The sequence below is a fragment of the Chiroxiphia lanceolata genome, chromosome 1 (genome assembly GCF_009829145.1).
Source record: "Chiroxiphia lanceolata isolate bChiLan1 chromosome 1, bChiLan1.pri, whole genome shotgun sequence".
Classification (NCBI taxonomy): domain Eukaryota; kingdom Metazoa; phylum Chordata; class Aves; order Passeriformes; family Pipridae; genus Chiroxiphia; species Chiroxiphia lanceolata.
Window position 1 is genome coordinate 155,395,991 of NC_045637.1, and position 12,183 is coordinate 155,408,173.

General features: G+C 64.1%; 2 protein-coding genes across 3 annotated transcripts; one reads left to right on the forward strand and one right to left on the reverse strand.

Annotated features, from left to right (window-relative positions):
- Positions 1–556: 556 nt before the first annotated feature.
- Positions 557–7,869, forward strand: LOC116786215 (zinc finger protein 398-like). Of its 2 annotated transcripts, XM_032686646.1 has the most exons (8): positions 557–597; positions 1,374–1,634; positions 1,726–1,852; positions 2,693–2,878; positions 3,310–3,497; positions 3,630–3,834; positions 4,473–4,571; positions 5,173–7,869. In XM_032686646.1, exons 1-8 carry the CDS (start codon positions 571–573, stop codon positions 6,177–6,179), a joined length of 2,100 nt encoding a protein of 699 aa, XP_032542537.1. In that variant the 5' UTR covers positions 557–570; the 3' UTR covers positions 6,180–7,869. The 2 variants fall into 2 exon arrangements, with proteins under 2 accessions (XP_032542537.1, XP_032542528.1); XM_032686637.1 differs by having other exon boundaries at positions 3,310–3,834.
- A 492-nt stretch (positions 7,870–8,361) lies between these two features.
- Positions 8,362–12,177, reverse strand: LOC116788657 (zinc finger protein 316-like). The gene is made up of 4 exons (XM_032691721.1): positions 11,785–12,177; positions 10,901–11,114; positions 10,503–10,616; positions 8,362–9,838 (listed from the first exon to the last, which is right to left on the reverse strand). Exons 1-4 carry the CDS (start codon positions 12,175–12,177, stop codon positions 8,817–8,819), a joined length of 1,743 nt encoding a protein of 580 aa, XP_032547612.1. The 3' UTR covers positions 8,362–8,816.
- Positions 12,178–12,183: the final 6 nt, after the last annotated feature.

Here is a 12,183-nt window from a genome sequence, read left to right on the forward strand (position 1 = left end):
CCACCTCCGGCTGCCGTGGGAGCTGCGCCTGAAGCTGCCGTGGAGGTGTTCCCCCGTCACGGTGTTTCCCATCCCGCTGCTACCCTATCCTGATGTTTCCCATCCTGGTGTTCACCATCCCAGTGCTCCCCATCCCGGTGCTCCCGATCCTGAACCCCTGAGGGATCCCTCGGGCATGATGGGGGATTCCCTGAAGGATGACAGTTCAGGGAGACAGGGGGTTCCCCCAGGAATGCTGGTCCCAGGGGAGGTGGGGCTGGGAACTCCCAGCGATCCCGGCCCCGGGGGTCCCCAGGGGTGCCTATTCAGGGGACTGGGGGTTGGGGTGGGGGTCTGGGGGAGACCACTGGGGTCCGGCCGTGATGCCCCCGCCCCCTTGTTGTGGCCCCGCCCTCGCTCACGGCCCCGCCCCCTTGCCGTGGCCCCGCCCCCGCCCCTTGGCGGTCGCTCCTCCCGGCCGGCAGGGGGCGCCCGCTCCCGCGCGGAGGCGCTCTGGGCGGGAAGGGGCGCCCCCTGTGGGCCCGGCGGGCGGCGCGGGCGCGGGGCCGGGGCGGCGGAGCGGCCGTGGCCATGTCCCGGCGGGGGGCGGGCAAGCAGGTCGGGGAGCGGGGACACCGGGCACGGGGCACGGGGCAGAGCGCACAGAGCGGCTGGGTCAGGGGGGCGCGGGGGTCCCACGGGGGAGGGGGGCGCGGGGGTCTGGGGGGTCCCTCGGGGCTCTGGGGGAGGTGGGAAGGGGGGGATCCCTGAGGGGGACAGTTCAGGGGGTTCCCCCAGGGGTGCTGGTTCAGGGCCACGGGAGGGTCCCGCAGGGGTGCTGGTCCTGGGGGAAGGGGAGCTGGTCATGGGGGTCCTTAAGGGGTGACAGTTCATGGGGACAAGGGGGTCCCCCAGGGGTGCTGGAGGTCCCTCAAGGCTGCCAGTGCGAGGGTCTGGGGAGCTCCTCTGGGTCCTGGGGAAGGTGGGAATTGGGAGTGGTCCCTTGGGGGTGCTGGTTCAGGTTCTGGGGGTCTCCTTTGGGTCCTGGGGAAGGCAGGGATGGGGTGCTCCCCTGGGGGTGCTGGTTCGGGGTCCGGGGTTCTCCTCTGGGTCCTGGGGAAGGCGAGGATGGGGGTGGTCCCCTGGGGGTGCTGGTTCAGGATCTGGGGGTCTCCTTTGGGTCCTGGGGAAGGCGGGGATGGGGGTGGTCCCCTGGGGGTGCTGGTTCAGGTTCTGGGGGTCTCCTTTGGGTCCTGGGGAAGGCGGGGATGGGGTTGCTCCCCTGGGGGTGACAGGCACGCTCTGGCAGATCCCTGCGGGATGGGGGTCCGGGGGAACTCCTCGGGGCTGCCGGGGGGTCCTGACCCCTGAAGCCCCCTCCCTGTCCGCCCCAGGTGTCGAGCTCCCCGCGGCGGAGGGCTGTGCCGGGCGCGGAGCTGCAGGAGCTGCGGAGCCGCACGGAACGCGCCGAGCGGCGGCTCCTGGCCTGCGAGACCCTGGTGGGGGAGCTGGGCAGCGGCCTGGCCAGCCTGGGCACCGTCCTGCAGGGCTACGGGGAGCTGCAGCAGCGCCTGCTCAACCTGGAGAACCTCCTCAAGAACAGGAACTTCTGGCTCCTGCGCCTCCCCCCCGGCTCCCGCGGGGAGATCCCCAAGGTAATGGTGTCCGGGGGCTCCCCGGGGGTGGGGGGCTGAGCTCCTGCGTGTCCGGGGGCTGTGGAGCCACGTGGGTTCCCTGTGCTTCCAGGTGCCGCTGACCTTCGATGACGTCTCGGTGTATTTCAACGAGCTGGAGTGGGAGAGGCTGGAGCGCTGGCAGAAGGACCTGTACAGGGCCGTGATGAGGGGCAACTACGAGACACTGGTGTCCCTGGGTAAGGCTCAGGGAGCCATGGAATGTCCCGAGCTGGGAAGGACCCACGAGGATCACGAGTCCAACCCCTGGCCCTGCACAGCCCCAGCAATCCCACCCTGTCCCTGAGAGCGTTATCCAAACGCTCCCTGAGCTCTGTGCCCACTGCCCTGGCGAGCTGTTCCAGGGCCCAACCACCCCTCTGGGGGAAGAACCTTTTCCTGATATCCAGCCTAAGCCTCCCCTGGCACAGCTCCAGCCATTCCCTTGGGTCCCCAGTGGCAGAACCACTCCTGGGCTGCCAGACCCCCGTTTCCCACCCTCCTGCCTGTGAGCCAGGAGCAGCATCCAGAGAGCCTCCTGGCTATGGAAGTGGATTCCAGACTTGGGGAACCATCATCATGCAGTGCCACGGCAAGGGGGAATGGCTTCCCACTGCCAGAGGGCAGGGAAAGTTGGGATATTGGAAAGGAATTCTTCCCTGTGAGGGTGGGGAGGCCCTGGCACAGGTTGCCCAGAGAAGCTGCCCCTATCCCTGGAAGTGTCCCAGGCCAGGCTGGACAGGGCTTGGAGCAACCTGGGATAATGGAAGGTGTCCCTGCCTTCCACTAGAGGGAAATGTTCCAGCCAAAGCTTTTCCCTCTCCTTTGGAATTTTAGTTCATGCTCTGTTGGTTGAGATCTTTTTCCTGGGTGGATCCTGCCACGGGGCCAAGGAAGTGGCTCCACTGCCATGGATGGAGCAGGGATGGGGTTTTTGTGTCTCTGCCAGGGCTGGGAGAGGGGAGAAGGGTCCCTTTGGGAATCTGCCAGGATGAAGGTGCAGCAGCTCCCAATAACCCCATCCTCTGCTCCATGAACAGACTATGCCATGTCCAAGCCCGACATCCTTTCCCAGATCGAGAAGGATGAAGAGCTCAGTGACAAAGAGGATCAGGAGCCCCCATGGACACGGGCTGGGGACAGACAGGAGCCCCCACAGGCACCAGAAGAGATGAACCAGGCAGAGGAGTCTCTGGGAGATGAAATGCCCATGGAAGCTGGCCCAGGTGGGTGCCAGGAGGAGGTGGCTGTTCCTGGAGATCTCCCAGGGTTTGCTGACCCCGTGGATCAAACTGCCCTGGAGCACTGTGAACCTTCCAAGGGGGATGTTTGTGCTGTGTCAGATGGATCCCATGGAGAAAAGCAGGCAAAGCCTGCAGGAGGGGCTGGGATGGGGTCTGGAGCAATGGGGCTTCCAGAGACGTTCCTGCTTGCCATGGTGAGAGAGGAGACATGGTGGGAAGTGAGGAACTGGGAGTGAGGTGGGAAGAGGAGGCTGGAGCTGCTCTGCTTGTCCTGCTCCGCTGCCAGGGGTGGGGCAGGGAGGAGGTGTTTGTGTGTCTGTCGGGGCTGGGGACAGGGGACAAGGGTCACTTTGGGAATCTGGCAGGATAAAGGTGCAGCAAAACCCTAACAAACCCCCCTTCCTCTGCCCCAGGAGTGGACAGTGCTGTGTCCAAGCCCAGTGGCCCATCCCGGATCGAGAGGGATGAAGAGCTCCCTGACAAAGAGGGTCAGGAGCCCCCACAGACACACACTGGGAACAGCCAGAAACACCCCCAGGCACAGACTGGGGACAGCCAGAAACACCCCCAGGCACAGACTGGGGACAGCCAGAAACACCCACAGACACGCACTGGAGACAGACAGAATCACCCACAGACACACACTGGGGACAGACAGAAACAACCACAGACACGCACAGGGGACAGCCAGAAACACCCACAGACACGCACAGGGGACAGCCAGAAACACCCCCAGGCACAGACTGGGGACAGCCCAAAGCCTCCCCAGACACGCTCTGGGGACAGACAGAAACACACCCGGACACAGACGGGGGGCAGACAGAAACCCCCCCAGACACGTGTCCCCAACAATCAGAAGCCCCCACAGACACCAGAAGAGACGGAGCAGCAGGAAGAGGCTTTGGGAGAAGGTCCTGTCCCTGTGGAAGGGGGGCCAGGTGAGTCCCAGGGGTGCCAGGGGGGTGTGTTTCTCTGGCAGTGCCCGTGGCAGAGGGCACAGCTGGTCCTGATGCTCAGAGGAGCATCACCAGGGAGGAGTGGGAGCCTTGGGTTGCTGGCACGGGCCAATGGAAGGGGGTCAAGGCCTGGACATGGGAATACAGCCTGTGGAGATGGTGGGATAAGGCTGCTCCGTGGAGGTGATGACACAAGGTGCCTTGGTGTCCTTCTCCCAGCCCTCCCTCTGCTTTTGGTCCATGTGTGGCTTCGCTCCAGTTCCTCCCAACACCTCACAGGCTTTCCTTAGAATCCATGAGGTTGGAAAAGCCCTCTAAGACCATCAGCTTCCTCCATTCCCCAGCACTGCCAAGGCCACCACTGACACGTGTCCCCAAGTGCCACATCCACAGGGCTTTGAAATCCCTCCAGGGATGGGGACTCCACCCCTGCCCTGGGCAGCTGTGCCAGGGCTGGACAGCCCTTCCCAGGAGGAATTTTCACAATATCTAATCCATGTCTTGGCTCTTGAGCCACAACTCTCTCCGGCTTTTCCGCACACTCCCGGCAATCTCCAGTTCCTCACACCGGAGTGGGGAGCTCTCCATGGGTCTTTCAAATCCCTTTTCCCTGCAAACAGAACTCCCCATCCTGGTGATGAACGTCATGTCCCTGGGGGGCCATCGGCCAGGGATGGAGACGGAGGAGGATCCGGAGGATCCCGCGGATCCCGACACAGGTGAGTCACCCTGTGCTGGGGACATGGGGTCTGGTGGACAGGAGACAGCTCCCAGAGTTCTGATGGGCTGGAAATGGGGAGGGAGAAGGACAACCATCAGGAGATGGGCCACCACTGACCCACGTCCCCAAGTGCCACACCCACAGGGCTTTGAAATTCCTCCAGGGATGGGGACTCCACCCCTGCCCTGGGCAGCTGTGCCAGGGCTGGACAGCCCTTCCCAGGAGGAATTTCCCCAATATCCAACCTGACCCTCCCCTGGCACAACCTGAGGCTGTTCCCTCTCCTCCTGTCCCTTGTTCCCTGGGAGCAGAGCCCGACCCCCCCCGGCTCCCCCCTTCTGTCAGGGGGTTGCAGAGCCAGAAGGTCCCCCCTGAGCCTCCTTTTCTCCAGGCTGAGCCTCCCCAGCTCCCTCAGCTGCTCCTGCTGCTCCAGCCCCTTCCCAGCTCCCTTCCCTTCCCTGCACACGCTCCAGCCCCTCCATGTCTTTATTGTCCTGAGGGGCCCAAACTGCCCCCAGGGCTGGAGGTGCCTCAGCAGTGCCAGCACAGGGACGGGCACTGCCCTGGGTCTGTGTCACACCAGTGTCCCCCTGTTCCAGAGGAAGCCTCGTTACCAGAAGATGAAATGCTGTGTGAAGGGGATCCTCCCGAGAACATGGAGGTGAAGGAAGAGGAGTCTGAGGTGCTGCCAGAGGATTCCACACCCTGTTCTGGCTCGGAGATCCAGAAGTGCCCCAAAAACGAGCCGGTCAAAGCCAAGAACAAGAAGAAGCCGAACCGGTGCGAGACCAGCAGCCTCCTGATGGGGAACTGCCGGCGCGGGTACGTGCGGGAATGGTGCCACCCCTGCACCGAGTGCGGGAAGCGCTTCCGCCTCAAGATCAACCTCATCATCCACCAGCGCAGCCACGCCAAGGAGGGGCCCTACGAGTGCCCCGTGTGCGAGATCGGCTTCACCGACAAGCGGCACCTGGACCTGCACCGGAGCGTCCACGTCAAGGACAGGGCCGTCGGAGCCAAGGTCTGGGGGAACGTGCACCCGGAGCTGCGCGTCCGCCCGCGGAGGGACCTCTGCGGCGGCAGCCCCGGGCTGGGCAACGGCATCCACGCCGGGGGGGCCTTGCTGGGCCAGCCCAAGGAGGAGCCGGACAGAGGGGCCGGGTCCGGCGCCAGGATCGCGCAGCCCCCGAATCCCAAGCTGAAGTGCATCTACTGCAAGAAGGTGCTGTCCTGCCCCATGTCGCTCCGGCGGCACCTCCGCACCCACGCGCGGGAGCGGCCCCACTGCTGCAGCTCCTGCGACAAGTGCTTCACCCGCCACACCCACCTCCTGCGCCACGAGAAGATCCACGAGCGAGCCCGGCGCGCCGCCGCCATCCCGGCATCCCAGCATCCCGCGGCTCCTGCGGCCCAGAGGAACGTTTCCAAGGGGAACACGAGCCCCAAGCCAACAAAAGCGGGTCCACCCAACGTGCTCCTGTTGGGAGCGACACAGCTGGAGCTCCCGGACAAGGGCTGCCCCCTTCCCAACCGCGTCGGGAGAGCCGCACGGCCCGTGGTCCGGCTGGGAACGAGGGCGGCGCCGGCGGGGATGATGGAGAAATGACCACGGGGCAGATCCAAACTGTGTGTGGCCCTGGAGAGAAGCTGTGAGTGTTGGGTTTGCGTGTGGTGAGGCACGAGGGTTGGGAATCTGCTGCGTTTTAGGAGCTTCCCGGAGTTGTAGAAAGAATGGGAAGCATGGAGACCACCACAGAGAGCAAATTGCAGGAGCCTCCAGCAGTCCGAAATGCTTCACCATTCCACTGACTCTTGTGCCCATTGGCTGATGCTTGGAATTTTGCCAAGCTGACGTGCCTGGGAGATGACCAGGTCAAACAGCAGCTGAGCTCTCCCATTCCTTGATACTGGAACTGACCCCTCGCCTTGGGAACACAACTGAAGAGGACAGGGAGAAGGGAATGGAGTGGCACCATTCCCAAGGAGCCCTTTGCTCCACTGACCAAGCTTCCTGACCAAGACGCTGGATGAAGGGAAACCCCACCATGTCCCAGCCACGCTTGTCACACCCCGCCCAGGGAGGAGATCCACCAACCCCTGCAGCGGGTCGGGAATGCTGGAGCTTTGCACTGGAAGATCCGTAGAACAAATCAAACCCCACTGTTCTGATCTTGCATATTCCAGGGGTCCTGGCCACTCCATCAGGGAGTCCACAGGCACTCTTGGGACCATCCTGCATGGATGCAGTCATTTTGGGAATACTTGATGGGTCAGCCAGCCCTGTGCTGCCCAGCAGTACCTGATCCTCGTGGATCCACCATGGCAGCCACCGGCTCCTGCTCCCGCTCTCCCAACCACAGCTCATCTCCTTGTGCCCCAAATCCCACCGTAACGAATCCTACAGGAAACCAGTTCTGCAGCTACCTCAGCCAGAGGGGAGGGAGACCTGCCCGGAGGCAGCCGGTGAAGGCCAGGCCTGGCACCACTCCGGCATCCCTGGAGCCACCGGAACTGTGTCCGTGGCCAGAGCCCCACGCTCGCCCCTGTTGGTGCACAGGGAACACGTCCCTCCTGGTGCCATCGCCATGTGGACCCAACGGAGAAGCTGTTGGGGCTCTTGAATTTAGTTTTCCAGGTTTTTCTTTTTGTTTTCCTTGAGTTGTTTAATGTAGTTACTTGACATCCTGAAGTTTCTGTCCCTCTCCAAGCAGTGAGGCCGGGAGACCCGGTTGGCTTTTCCCATCTTTCATTCCTGGTCATTCCCAAGGGGTGATGGCGCTGCTGTGGGAAGCTTTGGGAGCTGTGCCACATCCAGGTGTGCCCCTCAGCTGCCTCCCTGCCCCCTGGGAGGGACAGCAGCGTCCAAGCTGCTCCATGGGGACACACACCATGTCCTACAGCTCCTCCAGGCCAGTTTGTCACAATTCCTGCCCCTGGGATTGCGTCTGGGAAGCAGGAGGGGTGACGATGGCAGATGGGTCACTCCGTGTTCCCGACGGGATGCGGGGGCGGTTGCTGCCTTATGGATTGCGTATGGATTACCATATGGATTACTGTGGATCTGGCAGCGAGCCAGTGGCTGGTTATCCTGCGGGGGTAGAGATCCCAGGGGATCCCATGACTGAGCTGGTGGTGCCAGCCGGTGATCCCCCCCTGGCCAGCAGAGGTGCCGGCCCCTCCTCGGGCCAGCAGCCCCAACCGGGCATTTCTAAAGCTGTTTCGACCAGGACCAGCGTTTCCTATGGCATTCCCAATCCCTTTCTCAGGATGTGGAATTAATAAAGTATTTGCCTCTATGTCTGGCTGTTTTGGGGGCTGTGCCAGTGCCCATGGGAATGGCCGGGGCTGGAGGAACTGGGATCAGCCAGGACAGCTCTGACCAGGGTGGGGGGGTTTGGAATCACTGCTGGCAGTTCCATCCCTATGGAGCCCCTGGGACCCCAGGCAGGAAGGACGAAGCCTCCGCAGGCAGAAGGATGAGCGGCCGAGGGGAGCAGGGAAGGGCAGGGGATGGAGTGGCCCTGGCTGCCACAGGCAGGGGGATGCCATGGGCAGGGGGCAGTCCCTCCGCACTGCCAGGGAGTCCTGTGGTGCCCAGATCCTACGGAGGATTCTGAGGGGGATTCTTGTGGGACCATTCCAAATTCCCATCAGGCAGCTACACATTCCTCCCCCCTCTCCCCCCAAGGAAGGTGGTGACCCCCATCCCTTTCCAGGATCCCCATCCCTCTCTGACCTCCCAAGCCCACCCCGAGCCCACCCCTTGGAGCACAACAGGAGACCACGAGTCTTTTATCCAAGTCTCTTCCTGGTTCATCCACTGATTCCAACCGCAGCCCAGCCCCCCGCAGTGTATCCAGGCCACTGACAACCCCTGGGCCACCAACCACCCTGGGGACACTGACCACTCCCAGATCATCAACCACCCCAGGCCAGCAACCACTCCCAGGCCCCCTCTGTCCAGGCTGGCAGTGTTCAAACAACCCAGTGTTCCATTCCACCACTCCCCGAGATCCAACACAGCCACTCCTCCGCTGAATCCACGGGGCAGCGGCACCGCCTGGCTCCGTTCCAGCCACTGACCCTCCTCTGCTGCCTCGTGACCAGTCCCTGGGGGCCCTTCCCTGCCCACGCAGCACATCCTTCCTCCTCCTCCTCCGTCGCCTCCTCCTGGAGCCCCCGACGGTGCCACAAGTCCCTGGGTGATGTGACCCCAGCTGCCTTCCCTCCTCCAGCCCTGCGGCTACCGACTGTCCTGGCCCAGAGCCTCGCAGGGCTCCAGCTCCCGCTTGTGTCCCGGCAAGCTGCCGGCCGGGGAGCCGGCCACGGCGTGCACCTTCTGGTGGTGGTTCAGCGACTGCCGGTGCCGGAAGCTCTTGGTGCAGCCGTGGCACTGGAAGGGCCGTTGCTGGGTGTGCCGGCGCTGGTGCTCCTCCAGCGATGCTTTCTGGGGGAAGCTCTCGGCGCACTCGATGCAGCGGTAGAGCCGCTCCCCGGCGGCGCTGGCCCGCGCCGGCCGGCCCGGCCACGCGCCCCGCGGCGGCCCGTGGATGCGCTGGTGCTTCTGCAGGTGGTGCTTCTGCACGAAGCCCTGCCCGCAGGAGGGGCAGCGGTACGGCCGCTCCCCGGTGTGGATCCGGTAGTGCTTGTTGAGGTTGGACTTCTCGTTGAAGCTCTTGCCGCAGTCCGGGCACTGGAAGGGCCTCTCGCCCGTGTGCAGGCGCTGGTGCCGCAGCAGCGCCGCGTGGTGCGCCAGGCTCTTCCCGCAGGACGAGCAGATGAAGGAGCCGTTGCTCTTCCTCTGCTGCCGCGCCAGGAGGTTGCGCGTCAGCCGGACGCTCTTCCAGCCCGGCGGGAGCGCCCTGGGATCGTCCCCGGCGGCGCAGGGATCGTGCTGCTCCCAGCCGGGCTGCGGCGAGGCCCCCTCGGCGCCGGGGTCTTCTCCCAGCGGCATTCCCTGGGGAAGGGCGAAGGGCTGCTCCGTCCCCGCGCCCAGCGCGTGCTCCATGGGGAAGGGCAGCCCCGGGGCGGGGTGAGCCTCCACCGGCACCACCACCGGCTTGAACTCCCCCAGGGAGAACTCCCCCAGTCCTGCCCCGGCCGCCTTCGGCCCAGCCACGCCGTGGCTCTCCCAGGGAACCGGCTGCTCCTGGCTCAGGGAACCCTCCTCGTCCAGTCTCTCCGCGGGGGCCGTGGGCAGAGCCAGGAGCTCGGCCCCGTCCTCCGGCGGCTGCTGCTCTTCCTTCTTGATCACGATCATCTCACCTGCGGAGACACAGCAGTTCATGCCCGGGAAGGGAAGTTCTCCCGTGCCCACAGCTCCAGAGCGGGAGCAGGAGAGGAGCTTCCCCACCACCTGTCAGTGAGAGGAACCAGCAAAGAACAAAAGGAAGGTTTTACTGGGAAGAGGAGGACCTCAGGGCAGCTTGTTGGACCTCAGAGACATGGAATCATGGAATAACTGAGGTTATAAAGATCTGAGATCACCAAATCCAATCATTAACCAAGCACTGCCAAGGCCACCACTAACTCATGTCCCCAAGTGTCACATCCACACGGCTTTAAATCTCTCCAGTAATGGGGATTCCACCACTGCCCTGGACGTGCTGGACACAATGGACTGACAATGGACTGACAATACAATCCTCACAAAGAGTCCAAACCAGAGGGAAAACGAAGGCAAAGCTGAGCTGCAGAGTCCTCCATCCCGGAAGGAACTTTGTCAGGAATGGTGGAGTTTAAGCGGGCGAATCCAGGGAAAGGGATCAAAGCAAAACCTCCCCGGAGCAGGAGGGAGAATCCACCCACAGGCACCCAGTCCCAGAGCCGCTCTCTCTGAGCCTTGCTTCCCATTTTCCATCCTGATAGACCCCATCCAGTCCAAGTGGGTCCTTGGTGCCCACCCTCAGCGCCCACCACTGTCACTCACCGTCACCAAGCTGTCCCATCACCGCTCCCTTCTCTGGCAGCTCAGGGATCCCGGGATCCTCCCTGTCCTCATCCGGTGGCAGCAGCGTGGATTTGGAATCGGCATCTCCAGGCCCTGGGAAGGAGGGAGTGATGGGATGAACACTGATGGTGAGGCTCAGCCAAAGGGGAGTCCTGGGCTCTCAGGATGATCCAATCACACAGGACAGAGTCAGTCAAACCGGGCACGGGATTTCCCAGGAAGTGTCTGTCCAACACTCTGCCTCTAAAATTTTAGCCCAAAATTAATCAGAGCTAAAATTTAGGACTCTCTGCAGCAAATCCCTGCCTGGTGGTCCATGTATGGCCCATATCCCAGTAAAAAAATGGTGCAGGAACACCAGCTTCAGGACAAGTTACCTGGAATCCCCCCACATTCCACATGGGGAGGGCTCGGGAGCTGGATCAGGCCAGGGATGATGATGCCTCTGACATGATCTGACTGATCCTCCCCGAGAGGGACCGTGGCCTCATAATTCCCCTTCACAGCAATCCCGTGGAGGTCCTGGTTGTCCGTGTTCCCCCATTCCTGCTCGGGCAGAACGGCCGCCTCACCCTCGCCCACCGCTGGCACCTGGAAGCACGGGAGGTTCCACCACAGGGATCCAGGGATCCCAACCTCATCCCCCTCCAAGCCCCACCGGTGCTCCGGGAGAGCCCGGCAGGGTCCGGAGCTCCTGCAGACGGAGCTGTGTCATGAGGGACATTCCCCGACATCCCAGTGAGGCTCAGGTGTTTCCCCTCAGACCAGTCACCGTGGGCTCATTCCCATCCCCATTCCCGGGGCCCATCCCTGTCACCATGAACTCATCTCCATTCCCCTTCCCCATCCCTGTCACCATGAACTCATCTCCATTCCCATTCCCGTTCCCCAGAGCTTGCCCCTGTCACTGTCAGTCTGCCCCTGTTCCCCGGGTCCCATCCCTGTCCCCATTCCCTGGTGCTGGTCCCCATTCCCTGTGTCTCGTCCCTGTCCCCATGGGCCCGTCCCTGTCCCCATCTCCCGGGTCCCTGTTCCGTTCCCTGGGGTTGGTCCCCATTCCCTGGGTCCTGTCCCTGTCCCCATTCCCTGTGACCCGTCCCTGTCCCCATGGGCCCGTCCCTGTCCCCATCTCCCGGGTCCCTGTCCCCGTTCCCTGGGGCAGGTCCCCACTCCCCGGATCCCATCCCTGTCCCCGTGGGCCAGTCCCTCTCACGGCGCGGGCCCTTCCCGGTTCCCCGGGGCGCATTCCCGTGGCGGTCACCTGTGTCCGCTCCGGGCCGTTCCCGCTGCCGTTCCCGTTCGCGGCGGGGGCCCGGCCGGCCCCGCAGCGGCAGCGGCGGAGCTGTCTCTGCAGGCGGCGGAGGCGGCGGGCGTTGTCGCCGAGCAGCGCTGCCAGGCGGGCCCCGCCGGCCCGCACCGCCCGCTCCAGCCCCGCCACGCGCCGCTCCAGCCGCTCCAGCCGCCGCTCCGCCGCCGCCCACGGGGCCGCCATGGCCGGGGCCGCCCCGCCGCCGCCGCCGCCGGCGCCCGGCCAGGCCTCGGGCGCCCAGTCGGGGCGGTGCTGCGGGGTCAGCGGGCGGGTCGGGGCGGCGCGGGGCGCTCCCGGTGCCCGCGGGGGTCCCGCCGGTGCCTGCGCGGGGCCCCGCCAGGCCATGGCCGC

Excerpts from the sequence above, each read along its gene's own strand:
- LOC116786215 (XM_032686637.1), top strand. The coding sequence starts at position 571 with ATGTCCCGGCGGGGGGCGGGCAAGCAG. Across the intron at positions 2,879-3,309 it reads GCCCATGGAAGCTGGCCCAG|GAGTGGACAGTGCTGTGTCC; the intron begins GTGGGTGCCAGG and ends CCTCTGCCCCAG. Across the intron at positions 4,572-5,172 it reads TCCCGCGGATCCCGACACAG|AGGAAGCCTCGTTACCAGAA; the intron begins GTGAGTCACCCT and ends CCCCTGTTCCAG.
- LOC116788657 (XM_032691721.1), bottom strand. The coding sequence starts at position 12,177 with ATGGCCTGGCGGGGCCCCGCGCAGGCACCGGCGGGACCCCCGCGGGCA. Across the intron at positions 10,617-10,900 it reads GGAATGTGGGGGGATTCCAG|GGCCTGGAGATGCCGATTCC; the intron begins GTAACTTGTCCT and ends CCTCCTTCCCAG. Across the intron at positions 9,839-10,502 it reads GATGGGACAGCTTGGTGACG|GTGAGATGATCGTGATCAAG; the intron begins GTGAGTGACAGT and ends GTGTCTCCGCAG.